This window comes from Leptidea sinapis, chromosome 39 (assembly GCF_905404315.1).
Source record: "Leptidea sinapis chromosome 39, ilLepSina1.1, whole genome shotgun sequence".
Classification (NCBI taxonomy): Eukaryota; Metazoa; Arthropoda; class Insecta; order Lepidoptera; family Pieridae; genus Leptidea; species Leptidea sinapis.
Window position 1 is genome coordinate 9,158,727 of NC_066303.1, and position 21,111 is coordinate 9,179,837.

The window sequence follows — 21,111 nt, forward strand, 5'->3', positions numbered from 1 at the left end:
GTAAGCATTTGTAAATTTAGACCTTGGTTTATATTACCGTATAAACAAATAGCGCGTGAGATAGAAGAACATTTCTACCGAAGACACAACAAGAAGAAAAGGAATGCGAATCTATTGTTACTATAACGGATTTTGTTTCACTAATCGTAAACAGTCAGCCACGTTTGATATTTAGCTCCTTAGTATTTTGAATATAAAATCACAAAATGTAAGCATTGACAAATCAAAATTAAAAAAAAAGCCTAATAACCCTTGTACCTTATATGCCAGTAACGCTCCTGTGATTCCTCTAGTCTAGCATGAGAGCATATGCTTAGTTGTTCAATTTTCACCAGTGGGAGGCTGCTTTGCAGAGGATGCCAGCTAGATTTTGGGTACCACAACGGCGCTTATTTCTACCGTGAAGCAGTAATGTTTAAAAATTACGCAGCTGGACTAAAGTGCGTCGTAGCTAGTAAAATCACTGTACTAATGAGACTTAACATCTTATTTCTCAAGGTGACGAGCGCACTTGTAGTGCCGCTAAGAATTTTCGGGTTTATCAAGAATCCTGTGCAGCACTGCAAAGCCTATCAATGTGCCATCAGCTGAGCGTCCTGATTATCTCGTCCCTTATTGTCATAAAAAAAATAGAATCACGTGACCCGAATGTTCGTCTAAATTCATATTCGGAAAAGTCAAATATCATAAAATTGTATTGTATTGTATAGTAGCCGTATTCGCACTTTGTAATTACGTATACATCACTTTTCAAATATTCATAAAATAATAATTTCAAATATCTGACAGTTAAATTTGATGCTGCCTAACTTTCGAGCGCACTCGCTCAAAAGTTTATATGTGAGGTCGCAATAAGGCAAAGTTATTGTAGTTTTACGAGAGAAATCTGCGTTTTATTCTATATCGACGCTTCCGTAGATAGTTTTATTACAGTTTTCACTTGGCACGGAGAGATACTTCGAGAAGCTAAATTTTCATGCCAGGAAAGTTTAATGTGTATTTTTCTATGTTGTATATTTCAAAGAGTTTCTAATGTAAAAATGTGAGTATTTCATATAGAACGATACAACTTCATGATTGTCTCATTATCGCCGCGACTTTAATTTATTTAGTACTTATTTTCTTTGATATACGTGAATGCGACATATAAATAAAACATTTTTAAAAGGATGTTTGTTTGTTGTTTGTCAAGAACAGGTGTTATTGTAACTGTGTTTTTACATAGTTTTGTGTAAAAGGGGTTTTTCAGGGGGACAGCCCCTACTAAAAACGTGCTCTGAAAAGGTCACAAAAGGTCGGGTTAGCTAAAATAATAATAAAAATTTCACTTTTACTTAAAAAACTAATTTAAAGACAGTTACAATTACAGTCTTAATCCTTTAAAAATTTCTTTTATTTAAATTGAATACTAGTAAATTTTTAGTTCCAGAAGAAAAGCTATTTACTTTGTAAGCCAAAACAAAACTCTCTAAGCTGGTATAGCTCGTTGGTTTCAAAAAAACACATTAAACTACAATTGTGTGGGTGGAAAATCAATAAATTATAAACATTTATGGATATATAATAATGATCATCAGGCAATCGTGCAGGGTCTTAGAAACTCTTGGTAAATGTGGAACCTGCTTGAATGACAGCCTTCTTGCAAACTTACGACGGCGTCAGTACAGGCTGGAGGAGACATCATTTATCTGCTTTCTTTGAAAATTGTTTCTGTTTCACCTGATTCCTGCCGAATTCCACCTTTGCACGACACGTCACAAAATAGGATATTATCCCCACCATCTGGATGTGTGGCAGTCCTCCACTGTGCGGTTTTCAAGGACCTATCTTCCACTTACATACTAGAAAGCTGAGGAACGAGCTTCCTTGTGTGGTTTTTTCCTGGATGATACAACATGGGTTCATTCAAAAATAGTGTGTATACCTTCCTTAAAGGCCGGCAACGCTCTTGTGATTCCTCTGATGTTGCAAGAGAAATTGGGCGGCGGTGATCACTTAACACCTGGTGACCCGTACGCTCGTTTGTCCTCCTTTTCTATAAAAAAAATTCCTGTAATAATTATCATTGTTATGAAGTAGCTGTGTGAAATCTTGATGAAAATATCGGTATGTATTAATATACATACCGATTTACAGATACATACCGACATACGTAGTTATTTTTCTCGTATATACTTTCATTCATGACAGTACTTTCATTCATTTCATTCATGACTACTTCCCCCTGTAATATAGAGGTTTATGGGTTTCACTAGATTGCTTTTAATAACCTCTTTTTTATGTTAATAAGGGACGAGTCGAGCAGGACGTTCAGCTGGTGGTAATTGATACGGCCTGCCGCTCAGGATTCTTGTAAAACACAAACATTTTGAGCGGCACTACAATTGCGCTCATAACCTTGAGATATAAGATGTTAAGTCTCATCCCAGTAATTTAACTAGTTACGGCTTCTGACCGAAATACAAGCTTACACATTGCTGCTTCACGGCAGAAATAGGCGCCGTTGTGGTACCCATAATCTAGCCTAGGCATCCTGTGCAAAGGAGCCTCCCATTGTGTACACTATCTTTCAACTGTGTTTTTTTACAATAACAAATTTACTAACATTTAATCACATAATTAACATAAATGTTTATCGTTGCTTCTGTCAATAGTAATTAGAAACGGATCTTTCGTAATGCAGCCACCACAAGATGCAATAATTATAGTTCTCTCACACGATTATACAATATCTTTCATTCTTTAGTAGTCGAATGTTATGATTAAACATAGGATGTGGATGATAGATATGCACAACACCAAATTTTATACCCGGATTTTGATGTCGTAACTTTTTTTGGTAGTGAAATTTATTAGCGTCAAAATTGAATTGATAAATATAAAATAGAGATTACAATCACGCAGAACAGTTTTTGATTCAATATAATATCAAATCCGTTAATTAAAGCAAATAAATCGCTTTATTATGGCTTGCAAGACTCAAAGTGACAAACGTTGCAAGTAAAACAAAAGTTTTTAAAATTGTACAAAGTTTTGATGTAACAAAATCGCAATAAAGCATATTTTTAGCAAAATGAAAAAGGCACAATTTATTTCAAGATAGCGTTATTCGCTTGGTGTTGAGCCAAGAAAGGTGGCACTGCGGAACTAAAATTTACTTTATTAAATTTGTTAACATAACAAAGGAATTTTACTTTAAATTTTTTCGTCATACACGCGAGCATTATGATAAAAAATTTCTTAATAACAAGCTTTGTACTATACGTGTAAAAACAAAGTATTAACCATTACTACATACATTTATTATTATAAATATTTCATTTATACATATAAATAAAATTGGAGTGTCTGTTTGTAATTTTGAAATAACCGTTTTTTAGTAAATGTATATGAATATATATACATATAAGGTACATACACAAAATCAACATTTTTTACAATTTTTGTCGGTCTGTCTGTCTGTTTCTTCCGGCTAATCTCTGATATGGCTGGACCGATTTTTACGAGACTTTTATTGGCACGTAGGTGGTGATGTAATAAGGAGCAACTTAGGCAATGTTTTATTTTAGAAAAATTCTTTCATTTTAGAAAAATAAAGTAATATTGCAATGTCCAAGAAACGGTCCAACTCTAAGTAATTTATATGGCAAAACAACGTTTGCCGGGTTAGCTAGTTATAAATAAAATTCTTCATAGTAAAAATTTATATATTATTTATCCCATTAGTGATTGACAATCTCGTAATGGAGACTTCATTCAATGACCTGACAAGTATGACCGATTTGTTATGGATCTAAGTGATTTAATCAACTAAATAACGTTGAAACCACCCTGGTTCTACCAGAATGATAAATTAAATTAATCATCTTTTAGAACGTATAAACTTCATTTATAAAAATAAGTTCGGCCATTTTGATTCTCATTGCTTCAATTTAATATTGTATAAATTTTTTTTTGTTCATCTTGTCTTCTACGTGTCTTCAATCCCAAATGACTGCAATTATTGTTTACTTTTTAGAAACAATTCCTAAAGGCTTTCATGGTATTTATATTTTCATTTCTCTGCTTGTTATTTATTATTGAAACCAAATTAAAATCATTTCAGATTTTAAAAGATTTAAGTACGGAAATTCCCCTCCCTATAACGCGGGATTTTCCAAATACATATTTCTGTACTGTGAAATTTATAATGATTTGTACAGTTCATAATTAGCTTCGCGTATCTTTACACATGTGTCAATTAGGTTATTACAAAATTAAATTATTTTATTAAATTTGTGTATTAAAAACCTTAATAAAATAGTAAAACTAAGCAAACAGTTGAAAATACTTTTTACGAATTGTGATGAATTATTATTATTATTACGAATTACGAGGTCGTAAGAACGCGTAATACGGGAATGCCCCTGTAATGCGTTTTCCTATAACCTGTATATATTTTATATAGTTATTATTGTGATAAACGTGAATAAAACGTATTTTTTATGTATGTATTTTTATGTTGACATAAAGTTATTAGCGTTATATTTGTTTCGGAATGTTTGGGTGGCCCAAATCCAGAGATCTCGAAATTCTTGTTACTTTCCATAAAATAGACGTCTAAGTCGGGGGCTACTTCTTATGACAAAGAACCCCTGAATCAGCGTTTAAGCACGTGCAAGGGGTCCTTTATTACCTCGGGGAGTTTTTATGGACCCATAACGGTTTTGAGACTCTTTTGGTTTCGCAAGAGTAAATTGTCAACTTTAAAGAATTTTCTTCTTTGGATGTAGTAAATAAAAGTTCGGTTATCTGTACACACCTAGTACTTTGTTGTAAATGAATCATTAAATTAAATCAAAGTCATTAAATTAAATTTTTAACCAAAATTTATAAAAAATGCAGTCGTCACTGATGTATCCGAGAGGTCGTCTTTTTAATTTTGGTTACAAATTTAATTAATCCCAGAAGTATGGAATATCACTTTAAAAATAACAAATTATTTAGTCACTTATAATTTTGTCTAATTTATAAAGTCACTTTACGACATGGTGCTGAACAAAATTCTATGATTTTTGAAATATCTGTTTGTCTGCGTTTCCTCTTATAGCTCATCAAGATCGGACGGTAGCTTGACCGATCTTGATGAAAATTAGTGTGTTGTAAGAAAATCTCATCGCGCAAAAGATAGGCTATAAGAATATGTTATTGGTATACCTTATTATAATGAAAAGGTACAAGTTTTTAATTCTATATTTTTGATTCGATAAGAGAAAGAAAGAGAACTGATACAATGTTAGATTTGCCATAAGACTTGTTCATTTTTACGTAACGAGATGAACAAGTCGGTAATTTACCTTGAAATTTCCAAATTCTGATAGTCGTGCCACGATTGTGTTTCACTAGTTTCAAACTCAAACACGCATAATACTTTCCACTTGTAATTTTGAAGTGATAACATCGGGAGGGTAAGTTGATTCGTAATGTAATGTGTTACATCGCCAGTTTGTCTGGCTTTCCTTTCTATCACGCATACGGCAGCGGTAGGTAGACTCCAAATTCAAATTCAAATTCAAATATTTTTATTCAAAATAGGATTTATAATCACTTATTGAACGTCAAAATCTACCACACATTCAAAAGAGACTGCCTCAGACCTGAGAAAAATGGGCGCAAGAAACTCAGCGGGCTTTTCTTTTTTTATATAAAATATGGATTACAATGTAATATCGTACAATAAACATTAATAATTAAAGAGCCTGAGGGTGTTTGCTTTAATCCCAGTCCGTGGTGTCATTAAGAAAATCGTTTATGCTATAATAACCTTTCCCACACAAACGCTTTTTAACAATTCCTTTAAATTTCGTAACACATTTGTTTTGTACATTTTCTGGGATCATATTGTAGAAGCATATACATCGCCTAACAAAAGACTTACTAACTCGACCCAACCGAGTAGTAGGCATAACAAGTTTATGTTTGTTCCTCGTACTCCTCTTCTCTCACTCTAACCAATTGTTACTATTATAACGAAATGAAATCAAATGAAAATGAATTTATTTTGGAAGAAAAACTAACACATTCACACAAAAAGGTCAATGATAACAAAATATATGCTTAATCTAATAAGATTAAGTAATAACTTAACTTACTTAATACAAAAGAAAAAAAAGCAATACTAATTGGTCTTCCAATACTGGAGTCCACTCAGTTGTCGTGTCCATTCGTACACATAATAACCACAACACTGATTTTCAGTGACCCCATTGTGTGACGTTTAGAGCTGAACTGACATATTAATTTAAAAGCAAAATAATAATTAACTATCGCACTAAAAAAAAATTATACAAAAATAGATACATAATGATGCTAATTATGTACATACACAAAATTCTACTATACATATTCAAGAATTGTAGCTAAGAATAAAACATATTGTATTATAAATAAAAAAAACATTAATATATAACCTAAGCTTTTCTGAGTTAAACAATTTCAATATTATAAAAAGTTCAACTTTAATTAGTTTAAAATTTATCACTTCCGTCGGGCGTCCTGCACAGATTTTTTATAAGATTTTGTATATTCTTTATAAGACTAGTGTAGTTAGTTATATACATTACACTATTAACTATTATAAATTATCCAGACACCTCTATCCTCTAGACAAATGAAGTTGGGATATAAAGTTAATTAGAGTGAAAATTCTGTGATTTATATCGGGTAGCTCATGCTGGGAATCCAATCAATGTGTGGATTAATCAAATTAGTCTGGTAGGGCTGACTTAGCTAAACTTAATCTCAGTTATGATGTTATGTAGATACATAGGCTAATCTCTTTTCTAGGGATTTGCTGATTGAAAGTGTACATTTAGGGATATGTTAAATAGAGATATTTTTTCAATTTTAAGAAAGGTGAGACAGAAGTGAAATGATGATCTACTTTAAAAAAAAACGATATTTATAGATAGATAACTTGTATAAACTTTTATAATAAAGTTGCAGCCACTGTTTAAGCATTATATAATAAATAAATTTAAATGTTTTATTAAAAATAGCTCTGTTGTAAATCCTATTACTCCACAGCTGAATATCTAAGTGATCGGACAGCCTGGGACTAGATTATGGACTATTTTATAGCAATAACAATGACAGTAGAATATTGTATATTTTATTAAAAAGAGCGCAAAAAAAGAATGCTGGGAGAGTTTCTTCTCTTTCAGAGCGTCATGAAATCAAAAGGAATTCTAAAGGGTTAAATTTTGAGAAAATAAATGTTTTCTGTATACATTTTATTGTAATTATTATGTTTTAAGTAAATAAACATATTTATACATATTAACGTGGTTCCGGTTGTGATTGTTGTGGTAAGCTATCTTCAATTTGAATTTTAAAATGTTATGTGTTTTTTCTTTTAAAGTGTATTTTATTTAACACATTTTTGTTAATCAGAATCTAGGCAATCAGTTTCTTCATAATTGTAAAAACCATCTCGAATGGACATTTTTAGTACTCTTCACCTATTTCAGTTGACAAAATGATACTTTCTGAAACAGTTCTATCGAAGTATCATTCATATTATCAAGTAACATATTAAAACGAAGATAAGATAACAAAAAATGAAGGTTGAAGTCGTTTACATTAGTTCCTTCCGAAACGTACTTTGTTATACATAATAAGCAAAGTCACTAAAAAGAGGTATGTGTACGTGCGTGTGTGTGTTTTTTTGTATTAAGTCTATGTTAGTATGTCAAACTGTGCACAAGATAAAATAAATGTTAGTAATTGATGCTTAAGTGTTAATTTTAAGTATGTTTTCTGTATCGTCGTATTTTAATACTATTAGCCATGATTTAAAGATTTATAGTTAGGTAGTGCAAAAAATTTATATTCGTTGGTGATTTTAGAGCTGTTTGGTAAAGTGATAAGTGTGGGCTAGTAATTTTGTGACAGATCCAGGCTATATCCGCAACAAGAAGCATTTTGATTATCATTATTCATTATTATGTCGTACTGTTAGCTATAATGAACCTTCTAGTAAACCCTTTGCATATTCTTCATGTTATCCTTCTAAAGAAGAGGTCGGCAAAATGCGGCTCCAGAGCCGCCTGTGGCTCTTTGGCTCCACAAGTTTGGCTCTGGCACGAGTATGTAGGCGCAATAATGTTTTCATTTAAAAAAAACTTGGTAAAGAATAAAATTACATCTTATTTTGAGCGAGCACATTGTTCACTTTATAATACTTCTTCGTACTTCAGAATAAGTGGGATATAATGTATAAATCTATATATATAAAAATGAATTGTGTTCGTTAGTCTCCCTAAAACTCGAGAACGGTTGGACCGATTTGGCTAATTTTGGTCTTGAATTATTTGGGGAAGTCCAGAGAAGGTTTAAAAGGTTAATAAATAGGAAAATGCTGCTAAATTAAATAAAAACAACAAATTTGTTTTTCCTTTGATGTGTCCATACATAATTTCTATGAGAGAATTTATTGACGCACTGTTTGACAGTTCTGCTGTGAAACAATTTCATTACTACAGCAGGGTGCATATTTTACGAAGTAATTTTTGATGTTATGATATATTATTGACAAATTCATATAAAAACATTATTTTATTTATTATACACAGAACAACGTCTGTCGGGTCTGCTAGTAATATATATAAATATGAGTTTACTAAACAAGCAGATTTGCCTCCCAATTTATTTTTAATTTGTTGAAGTGTTCATATTTGGGTCTTTGGGTAATAAGTTTGCCGACCACTGCGCTAAAGCATACAGTATTATATTCAAAGTGATTTTCTAACCAGAAATGTGTACTTTTACATCGAAGACTAAACCGAGATGAATTAACTTCAAATTATTTGAGCTTACCTTGCACTCCAGTACGATCCAATCAAATTCTAATGGGATTTACTAAAACTAAGTCCTATTAAATGCAAGTATTTGCAATGCTGTCCGAGCTTTTCGGATGTGGATAGAGAGTTTGAAGTTTTACTTGTGTTTAGTTTTATTCTCAAACATCCATCTACTTCTATAATTGCAACGGCAATCTGTTTCATTTGAAGTGAATATCTTAATTGAATATACTCGTACCTAACACAAATTATTTATTTAGTTTAAAATTAGTCTGGCCAAAAATACTGTTGCAATTAAAAATAAACAAAATATTACATTTGAATTTGGAATCTGTCATTTTATATGATTGTTCATTGGGTTTTCTCATTTTGGCGCCAATACATTGTACAATATTTTGTGATATTAAAATGGATTGGGGTGATAAAGACGACCGAATCGACGCTGTGATTGCATTACACAAAGTAGGCATGGTGGGGTATTAGCTATGAAGGAGTGACTGAGCCATACTTTTGTAAAAAAGGTATCCAAGCATCGGCACAAGTGTATCAAGATACCATTCTTGAGAAGGTAGTGAAGCCCCTTAATAACACCATGTTCAATAACGAAGAATGGTCCTTCCAGCAAGACTCGGCGAGAAATTTTCCTTTTCTTTGTTTCAGTATTTATGGCAAGACTATGTTTAAACCACACTCATTTTTTTGTGATACGTCCCGTATGTGAACGAATAATTCTTAGCATATTTTTACTGTCCTGGTTAGGATTATAAAGGTAAAAAAAATGTTTTATTGTGAAACCGTACATCTTGAAGTGGGTAAAAATTATGTTAAAAGATTTAATACAAAAAATACGAAAAATAGCCGAATACAAAAACATTATACTTCCAAAATAATAGATATAATATGCACTAAAAAGTATAAATATAATTGCGTATTTTTATAAAATCTAATTAATTTATTGAATTCTAGTCACGAATATTGTCATTTTTGGAATCGGTGTCCTCCCGCCGCGGCCCCGCTATCGCCTATCGCCCACTCACGTCGCGCGTGCGACTCAAGCACATCTCATCTATAACTACATATGTAGGTAATAACCTACCTTTGCTGATATGGGCGGGTAAATGGTACAGTTATAATTATAATCTCATTTAGTATTTGTAAAATGTAGAAGAAAGTCTCTTGAGAACCATGCTATATTTTAAAGAATAGGTAATAAGGTAAAGATGATATATTTTTCTCTTAACAACAAACAACACTTTGTGTTGTTCGCTCATGTCACAAGATCACCAAATTCTCTACTTTACAGCTTTTTTACAGCGTATTTTGCTAAGCAATTTTTCCTTGTCATCGCAATTTTTAGAATAGTTTTATATATAGCCTGCCCTTGGGATGAAGCATTAAAAAGCGAATAGGTACATAATATATTCTGGACAAAAACAACGTTTCAAAACACGTGATTATTATAAAAACATACTAGGTATAAGAGGGCTTCGCACTACGTCCGATCCGAATCCGATCCGTACCCGTGAAAGTACGGTCCGGTGTAGTCGTAGAACTATTTCTAACGGTTGACGGAAAGAAATCGGATGACGGAAGTCAGATCAAGTGCGTAAACTACAATAGAAATAGTTCTATGACTACTTAGGACAGTTTTTTCACGGGTACGGATCGCATTCGGATCGGACGTGGTGCGAAAGCGCTCTACACCTATAAGCAAACATACAAATGCATACAATGAAAGAAGTCTCACAAAATTTGCCAGAATCAGGTAATACTTTCCTCTCTTCTCATAGTCGTGTCGTACCTGCTTAATATTATTATGTTTTTGTTTTTATTATGATCATTGTGATTTACAAGGTTTACATGTTATATCTTATATATAAAACTCTCAAGCTCCGGTGTTTGTTACCGAACTCCTCCGAAACGGCTAAACCAATTCGTTTGAAAATTTTAAACAAATCGGCCGACATCTATTTTTCATACCCCTAAGTGATAAGTGTCACCAAAACCTAAATATTTTTTTGACAATTTATTTTATTTAAATTTTATTATGATTCAGCACTAAGCAATACATACAACTTCAAATTTTCACCCGTCTACGATGAACACTTGTTTTTGTATCGCGATTTTAATATTATTTCTATTCCATCCACAGATAAGCAATAGAGTTGCAAGATGACAATCGAATATAATGATTTTCGAAGGACTGAGAATCGGTCGTCATCTATTTTTTATACCCCAAAAATTTTAATTATTGATTTTTTTTTAATTCTACATATGGGAATACAACGTTTTGCCTGGTCAGCTAGTTTCTTTTATATAATTTTCATAGGTTTGCTGAAATTAAAAAAAATATAATAATAAAATATAAAGTAGTGTAAACCAGGAATGGTTCTTGTCTAATAATGCGTTCCCCGAACAATAGAAGGAGTCCATTGTTATCGGTATCCCAAAACCCAATAAACCTAAAGCTGTACTGTTGTTGCGTAGTCTTTGCGCCCTCCACGGCCCACGTCCTATGTCGCACTAAAAGCCTTCAGGCCAACAGCATAGAGGAGGTTTTAGTCGGAAGGGGGTGTCCGCTTGCGCGGACACTCGAGTCCGACATATGGGCCCTGTGTCGGGGCCCAAATACGTAAATGTATTTTCCTCCTCTCGAAAAAAAAATTGGAATGGTCCTCGAAACAAGTTATATATTATCGATATAAGTTATATAAGTCGTTTAATTAGATAAACAAGAAACTACTCAACCTGCGCAAAACCTATTAAATGGCAACTTTACAAGTTGATAGTAAAAGTTTTGAGTTCATTCGCTAATGGACATGTAGGATAGCTCTGCCAAATCTCGGCAAATGAGTTCGGATTATATTCTTAGCACACTTAGATTACGATTTGGTCTCCGCTGCGCTCGAACTAGATACCGCAGGCGTTGTCGCAAAGTGCGGCAACTAATACTACGCCCAAGTGGGCATAGTCGAGCCAGTCTCGAACTAATTGTGACGTTGACTTGCCACATGTTCTGGTAAACTTTGCTAATAGTTGATACTAAAATGCCGGGTTGCGTGGTAAAACTTTGTAAAAATAATATTACAAGAAATAAAAAAAGATACTGGGATCACATATAAATAGTAAGTATTTTGTATTTTATTTATTTCAAATATAATTAACACGTATGTTACAAAATTTGAACACTTAACCCCTTATTCATAATAGTCTGCTAACTTAAAGCATTGTAAATTCTCACTCTGTCTTCTTCTATTGACCTAAGAATGAGAAAAAGCACTGCTTAGCGGCTGTTTAAAGTTAGCGGACGATTATGAATATGGGGGTTAAAATATGTACTAGCTGTTACTCGCGACTTTGTCCTTATTTAGTTGATGTTTCAATACTGTCAGATAAATATAAACAAAACAACCATTATCATCGTTAAGGGAGCGTTTGTAAGAAACATTTTCTTTCGAATATTTGTTTCTCCTACTTTGAAAATCAGTCGGATTCACTCCACAAGAAAGTGTTGTTAATGTTGGAGTTAAAATATAGCCTGTGACAGTCATAAATAATGTGGATTCTATTGGTAACAGATTTTTTTAAATCGGTTCAGCAAATCCAGAGATTACCCCTACAAACCCACAAACTAAACTTTACCTCTTAATATATTATATTACATCTTAATATAAAGATTTAGTCTGACTTTTATAAAAATAGTATTTTTTTCCATTCCTGATCATCAATAATGGAATAAGGTAGCAGAAAACTAGTTAACAGCAAAATCAAAGTTAAAAAAGAGGCTAATAAGTAAGAACCGCCACGATAAATTATCTAACAGACATCCATCGTAGATTAACAAATTTTGTTGGACAATTTCATTTAATTATTCTTGTCATTTTTATTACTACAACTTATATATAAAATTCTCATGTCGTGGTGTTTGGAGTTAAACTCCTTCGAAACGGCTTGACCGATTCTCATGAAATTTTGAGTGCATATTGGGTAGGTCTGAGAATCGGACAACATCATTTTTCATCCTCCTAAATGTAAAGGGTGGTCCACGCCAATTATTTTATTTTTATTTTTTTGACATTTTTTTTTTTAATTTGTTTGATTATGAGTCAGCATTAAAAAATACATACAACATCAAGATTAAGTACATATTTTCGACGGCTTTAGACTACATTATTCCCGAATACTTACATTTTTTTTCTTTTGACAGAACAGCGTCTGTTGGGTCAGCTAGTAATATATATATATTTTTTTTAATGAAAATAAGGGACGAGACGAGCAGGACGTTCAGTTGATGGAAATTGATACGCCTTGCCCATTACAATGCAGTGCCGATCAGGATTCTTGAAAAACCCAAAAATTCTGAGCGGCACTACAATTGCACTCGTCACCTTGGGACATAAGATGTTAAGTCTCATTTGCCCAGTAATTTCTATCACTAATTCTACACTATTTCTTCACTAGCTACGGCGCCTTCACACCGAAACACAGTAATGTTTACACATTACTGCTTATATAAATCTGACTGACTGACGATTTGCTCGGAATAAACTCGTAAAAATAACACTTATCACTAGAGAAACGCAAAGAAGACTCGTTATAATATACTTATTTTAGTTGATTGCTAAAGTTCATGAAGAATTCTAGGGCAACAATTTATTTTACCTTCGCGCAATACAAACTTTGGTAATGTCTTTAAAATAAATAGGTATTTCGTTAATGACTGTCTCGGGGTTAGTGATCGTCTCAAAGTTTCCAAAGTTACCTACCTTGTTTCCTTGTGGCTTACTTATTAAACTTCGCAAATGATATTGCTCTAAAGTTGAAAAGCTACTTCCACTACATCAAACCATTGTTTTAAGCAATGCTTTCTCCCTCCCCCATGTTGAAGAATATATTTCTACAGCTGATTTTTTTAAGTATACTTTGTCGTCGTTAACGTGAAAACAATCTTGAAATACGTTATTGTTTAAAAAAAAATTTTTCTTTGAAAAATTGTTTGACACAGTTATTGTGTCTGTTGCCTTTTAGGCATTGGAAAAAAAATTGAACCTCCAAATTCAATAGCAAAATATAAGTTTCTTTCCATAGAACATTCTTTCCTTAAGAATGTGCTATAGTTAAAAAAAGAAGGAAAATATATTGACACTATCAATACTAATTTTCGTTTGTAAAGATTTTTCCTTTCATATATTGGATACTTTATAGGTAACACAATACCAACTAGATATAAGCCTGTTTGACAAAAACAAAATAACTCTTAAATTGGCTTAGAATAAATCGATCCAAAGTCAGGATATATTCGTGTTGTTCCAGTTATCCCGGATTTTTTCACTCTGACAAGATTAGTAGCCAAATTCCCTAAAAGCCGTCGCATTTTGTTAACTTAATGGAGTTAAGGATTATTTGAATACGAGGATACCGTATAATTTATCTAGCCGAGTGGAGCGTGATGAAATTACGTTTAGAAAAAACTTCAGATAAAGTACAAAGGAGGTTCGCTTTGAAAAATTTGTAAAGATGTGACGATTTATAGGATTACTGTGACAATAGGTGATGAGAGGTGATAACGTGGTTCATTAATAATACCATTTGTTTTGTAAGAAAAATATTCTATAGAATAAAATATAAAACTCTCGGCATGACAGTTTCTTTGTGAATATTATGAACAAGAAAAAATGAATTTATTATGTAAATGGAGGAAGATAAAAATAAATAAAAATATAAACTTGGCACACTTAGTCTGAGATCTATGGGGCGTATTTTTTTATGAAAATAAGAGACGAGACGAGCAGTACGTTCAGCTGATAGTAATTGATACACCCTGCTCATTATAATGCAGTGCCGCTCAATATTATTGAAAAACCCAAAAATTCTGAGCAGCACTACAATGGCGCTCGTCACCTTGAGACATAATATGTTAAATCCCATTTGCCCAGTAATTTCACTAGCTACGGTGCCCTTCAGACCGAAACACAGTAATGTTTACACATTACTGCTTCAAGGCAGAAATAGGCGCCGTTGTGGTACCTAGCCGACTTCCTGTGCAAAGGAGCCTCCCACTGGTAAAACTTTGCTGATTGTGATAAAACGAGAACTTGACTTTTGTATTCGGCGGTCTTAGCTTAAGCTCAGTAAAATTTCAGCTATCAAATGAGTATAAAAGCGAAATAAAATATTATGCTTAGCTTACACTTAGCTATGTAATGCAATTTAGCTATTTACCGTAAGTAAAGTCTGAGCAAACTCTTAGTACGCTCTATAAAACTTAGCCTTAGGGTGCTGTACCTTTGAAAATGATATAAATCTTTACTATTTTCAAATGCTAATAAATAGGATTTTTTTATTTGTATGATGGCCATAATATAACACGCAGTCGAAATTTCAGTTGCGGCTAGGATGAATGGATGGAGAAACAGTCTAAGGCCTTGTTCACATTCAGCGAACGAAAGCAAGCAAATGAACTTTTTTCAGTTAATTAGATCAAACGTTTTCGAATGGGTGGTAGGTTTTAACGTTTTTTTTTTTTATTTATCATTTTGAGACAGTACAATTACAAACACTTGCAATTTATAAACCTTATTTGTGCATGTTATCCGCTTACTTTTTTATTACAAAAACACTAAACAACAAAAGGATAATTTTAGTTGACGAATAACTCAATATCACGCCAATCGATTTCGATAATTCTTTTTTTATTGGAAAGGATATACTTCAAGGGAACTTTGGTGAGAGTTAGTTGAGTTTCGGTTCTGATAGTGGAATCCATGAGTAAATTGCATCAGATGCACTAAAAATCTAAACATAAAAAATTCTAACAAAAAAATAACCGACTTCAAAAACACTATTCCAAAAGAATAAATATAACATGCACTAAAAAGTAAGAAAAAAATTGCGTATGTTTTTTTGTACAATCTAATTTAAAAAAAATGTATTGAAGTAGGCGTTACTTTGTCTCTAAATAGTTGCCTCGTGTAAAGAAAACTTAAATCATTTGTACAATCTAATTAATTAATCTAATTCTAGTTACGATTATTGTTATTTTTGGAGTCGGTGTCAGCCAAGGGAGTTTTGTAACTACATAAATAGGCGTTATATGTGAGATGTGCTTGTGTCGCACGCACTACGTGACGAGGCGAGAGGCGAGATCGGGAGGACACCGATTCCAAAAATAACAATAATCGTTACTAGAATTAGATTAATTAATTGGATTGTACAAATGATTTAAGTTTTCTTTAGTGTTAATTCCGCCAATATTTGTTTTTACACAATTCGACACGTGTTTCGCCTCGAATTCGAATTAGATTAATTAATTAGATTGTATAAAAATACGCATTTTTTTCTTCTTTTTTAGTGCATCTTTATATCTATTGTTTTGGAATAGTGTTTTTTGAAGTCGGTTGTTTTTTTTTTAATTTTTTTCAATGGAATGATATTGTAAAAAAAAATGTTATATACTTTTTCGAATAAAAATATAAGGTTTCTCATTACTTTCTCCCGCCATGTCACACTCTATATTAGCTTTCTTTTGCCGTTGTACATTATAATTTGAATCCAGCCTTACTTATAGGGTTCCCGCTGGTTATATTTTATGTAAAGTATTCTTAAAATTATATTGGAAAAACTATAGCATAAACTTTAAATAAAATTATATACATTATGTAAAAATAATTAATTATATAAAAGATTCAAATGCTTTAACTATTTGTTTTTCTATCTTACTGTAATATCAGGCCGTGTTATTCGCCCAAATTCTACCTGTTCCATGGGTACAGCTTTTGATTTAACTGCAGACATTAAATCAACTCACCTTATTATTTTGTGTAGTTTGACTTCAATTTTGTTACACAGTTTGGGCACAGATGTAAATATTTGATGTTTATTTCTCGATGCATTTCTTAGATAGCTTTGTCAGATGTTCAACAAAATGATTTGGTAACACAAATCTGTCTGTGAATAGCACAAATGTAATAAAACGTAACATGCCTTGGACTTTTCTTGTTCACTTCTAATTCTTCTTATATTCAGCAGAAGACATTTAGTGGTACTGGGGAGAAGAATTGGACATTCTTAATAATTCTTTCAATCTTACTGCTTTCTTTCAGTTTCTTAGGGTTCCGTAGCCAAATGGCAAAAAATGGAACACATAAGTGTATATAAAAGATACACTTATTGTGTTTATATATTATATAAGACAGACATGACAGGAAGACAGACAGACAGACATGACGAATCTTTATAGATTCGTCATGTCTGTCTGTCTGTCCGTCCATACGTCGCAGCCAGTTTTTCCGAAATTATAAGAACTATACTGTTGAAACTTGGTAAGTAGATGTATTATGTGAACCGCATTAAGATTTTTACACAAAACAATAAAAAAAAACAACAAATTTGGGGGCTCTTAGAAATGAAGTTAATTTTTTTTTTCATCAAACCCATAGGTGTGGGGTATTTATGGATAGGTCTTCAAAAAAGATATTGAGGTTTCTAATATAATTTTTTTCTAAACAGAATTGTTTCCGCGAGAGACACTTCCAAAGTGGTAAATTGGGACACATGTTACTTCTAAAATAAGATAATTATAAAACTAAAAAAAAAATATGATGTATATTACCATGCAAACATCCACTGAAAATTGGTTTGAACTGGTTTGATACGTCATAAATCATAATATCATTAACATAAATGAAAAAAAAATACACCATTATTAAAAAATCGATCAAAGTTACAACGAACTACAAGAATTTTTATATTCTGTTACTTGCTGCTACGGATCCCTTCATGGGCGTAGACGTAGATAGTAATTTAAAAGAAATATTTACAGTGACACTTCAAAAGCGCTAAGTTTAGCCTAATTGAATAAAAGTTAACACGACGTGTCTAAATATAAAAAAATATTACATAATAATATCTATATTATAAATATAGTTCTAATATTAATAGAATATAAATTGAATTTAATAATAACATGCAAATGTTATGACAATAATAACGATATAGGCAAGTACGTCTCGTCACCATTTCACTCACATAATAATTCATAAGATAGTTATCAGGGTCTAAAAGCACTTTAGCTGGATTGGCAATTCCGTTGAACCACGATATATTTGCATGATCACGACATAACCACTTCATGTCACTGTAATTGCGTTCGGTAGACATCACTGAAATAACTCAATGTGAACGTTGAAATAATAAATAGTATTTAAAAAGAAACTAAAAACACGCTTTTTATAGAAAATCGAACTAAAAAATAGAAAATATTTCCTACTATTTAATTTGGCTTATTTATAAAAGCGTGCTTCTTTGGTATTCGAAAATTTCCTAAAATTAGATAAATCGGTTAAAGATAATGTCTGAAATTTAAAATTAACATGAATTCCTGCCTTAGAGAAGACAGATGAAAATTTTATACATTAAAAAAAATCTTATTTTGCTAATTAAAAAATTGAATAATTTTATCAAAATAATATTGTATTGTGATCGGTCCTCGTATAAAATTATGAAGTTGAACGAAATCTGGCCGTTTAAATTTGGTCAAAATCAAGCCCTAATGAGTCGATTACAAACACACATACATACAAGAGAGGCTAATAAAAAGCGTGTAAAAAGTTATATTATATATTATAATATTGACACACTTTTTACACAAATTATCTTGCCCCAAGTTAAGCATATATAGCCTGTCTTATGGGTTACAAGACAATGATATATTTAATACAATATACTTACTTAAACATACATAAATTCATATAAACATACATAAATACATTTAAACATCCATGACTCGGAAACAAACATCCATATTCATCATATAAATGCTTGCACCTACCGGGATTCGAACCCAGGACCTCAAGCTTAGTAGGTGGGATCGCTAACCACTCGGCTATAGAGGTCGTCGATATATATTATGGTTATGTATTTATTATATAAATAATTATATAACGTTATATATAAATAAATAAACAGTAATATATAAAAGCTTAGTGTTGTGAGATCCCAATATCTAGTTTTTAGGTCCGTAGTTAGGTGTTGGACCATAGTCTTACAATATACTTGCGTATAGATGAACAAACGTGCGGGAGAAAAAAATATCTGCAACGGATATACAACAAGATAGAGAAGGTAATCAAATCGTAATCAGTCAGCTATGCATGGCATTAGCGCCTTTAAAACTTTTACAGTAAAAGTGTGTCTCATTACAATTCTCATAAGCCCAACTCTATTGGGATATATTAAGGAGTTTCATTAAAACTCTTACGGCCTTACAAATAAACTTGATTTAAAGTTGAATACCTGAGAATAAACCAAGAATATGCGAATAGATATTTTACTTATAATTGGTTATTCGCACGTATAACCTTCCCCGCGTTTATTTGCAAGGCTGCCTGACATTCAAAAAACTTCAGAATTATCATAGTATTGACAGTGTTGTCAGCGATATAGTCAACATTTTGCATATTCTTGGTTTTTTTGTAATGCCGTTAAAGTTTGGTTCAACATTTAAAAGTGAATACTTAGCATAAAGAAGTCCTGGTCGTCATTTATGGATTTTTTATTAGTTTTTCTACACGAAAATTTGTTGTTGAAAAATCTAAATGTACGCAGTTATAACATTTATAGAGTTCCTAAAATAATTATCTAAATCTTCCGATTCTGACGCCAAAAAAACGTGCCACTTGATAATTTTAGTGTGATGTGTTAAAAATAAGTACGGAAAAAACCATTTGGTTTCAATTATTATCCGCGCAATTTTTTCAACGAGTATCAACTATTAAAATAAAATAAATGTTATATTGGTCGTGTTATTCTTTAGTTTTGAACTGACTTAATTTTTATATAACTGTATTTCAATTCTTCTTACTTTGATTATGAAACGGCAAAAGTCTGAAATTCATCAAAATATATGTTTTAAAATGTGGCTGATTTGCAAGGCTGCGTATAAAATGACCTGTTTCCATCACAAATAAATGGTAGGATTTAACGTGGCGACGCAACGTTTGCATGTAAATTGTAATCGGATGAAAATGGCCATTTGTATTCCGAGTCAGTGTTACGATTACTGCCATGGATCTCGAGTTTCCCAACTTCTAGGCCCAATTAATGTGCCGATTAAACTGAATTAGCTTTGAGGCGCGAACTGTCAATTCAGATTCAACGCTGACTTGAATAGGTATTGACGTATTGATTGAGAGATTCAGTTAATGCTTCAATATTGATGTAGCTCCATTGATAATCGTACATCTGTACAATATTATACCTACGTATAATATGCGAATATACGAATGAGTTCCATAGGTGAAGGCAGATAGATATGAAGGACTCTATCTACCAGCGTTCTGTCATACTTCCCGCAAGAAATCACTAATTTGGGTACTCTTTACTTATATCCTTTTCTTTCAAATTACAATTCTAACAAATTTTTAATATAAGTAATAACAAGTAACAATTTTAGTTATTTTTTTTAACCTATTCGCAGAAATTAAAAAAAAAACTTTTTTTTTAAATTACAAATTAAATGAATATAAAAAAACTACGTTTAAAAAAACCGACAAAACAAAAACTGAGAAGTAAAAAATAACTTGAAAAAGATTTAATTTAATACACGTCTTATGCAAACCTTTAATATTAATAAAGTATTACCTATTGATAGGGTTTAAGTCGGTGCCTGCCCGATTGGGTTGTTTTGTTCTAGACGAAGCTATGCCACTCAAAGTCACGAGTGGCAAGCTTAGGTACTTACCTGCTTTTACGTTAGGCTTGGCACCGACTTCAAACCTATCAAAAGGTAGTATTTTATAATTAAGTTATTATATGAATATTATATCAAGACTTCCAATAATGAAAAAAAAATATTAAACATTAATTTTTGTAACAAACAAGACCAGGATTCGTCATGACAGGATCAAACAGTCACCCCAAGCAGCACCTATTCACGAGAATGACGCATAGAATAATGGTCTACAATAGCGAACAATTAAGCTACTAAATTAATTCATTGGACCTACTATGCCATAGAGAGACATACATAATATACAGACACACATTAAACTTTTAGAATCAATATTTTGCGTCAGGAATTATTAAAAATGAATGTGTCTATCGTAAAACTCACCTGCAGGTTAATGTACGGCGAGTCAGCCAAGACAGTGGGAACTATGAAACCACCTTCTCCAGTAGACATGTCGATATCCTGACTGTAGATATCTGTACTGTTGTCATACAGCTTCACACGCACTCTGACCTCCTTTTCAGTGCTAACTGCTTCTACCTG

At 32.2% G+C, this 21,111-nt stretch overlaps 1 protein-coding gene across 1 annotated transcript in view; it reads right to left on the reverse strand.

Annotated features, from left to right (window-relative positions):
- LOC126976123 (C3 and PZP-like alpha-2-macroglobulin domain-containing protein 8) overlaps positions 1 to 21,111 on the reverse strand; it is a 275,988-nt gene that overhangs the window by 94,339 nt on the left and 160,538 nt on the right. Inside the window, exon 7 of the mRNA XM_050824318.1 lies at positions 20,953 to 21,108. Coding sequence (XP_050680275.1) covers positions 20,953 to 21,108 — 156 coding nt within the window. The remainder of the gene's footprint in view (positions 1 to 20,952; positions 21,109 to 21,111) is intronic.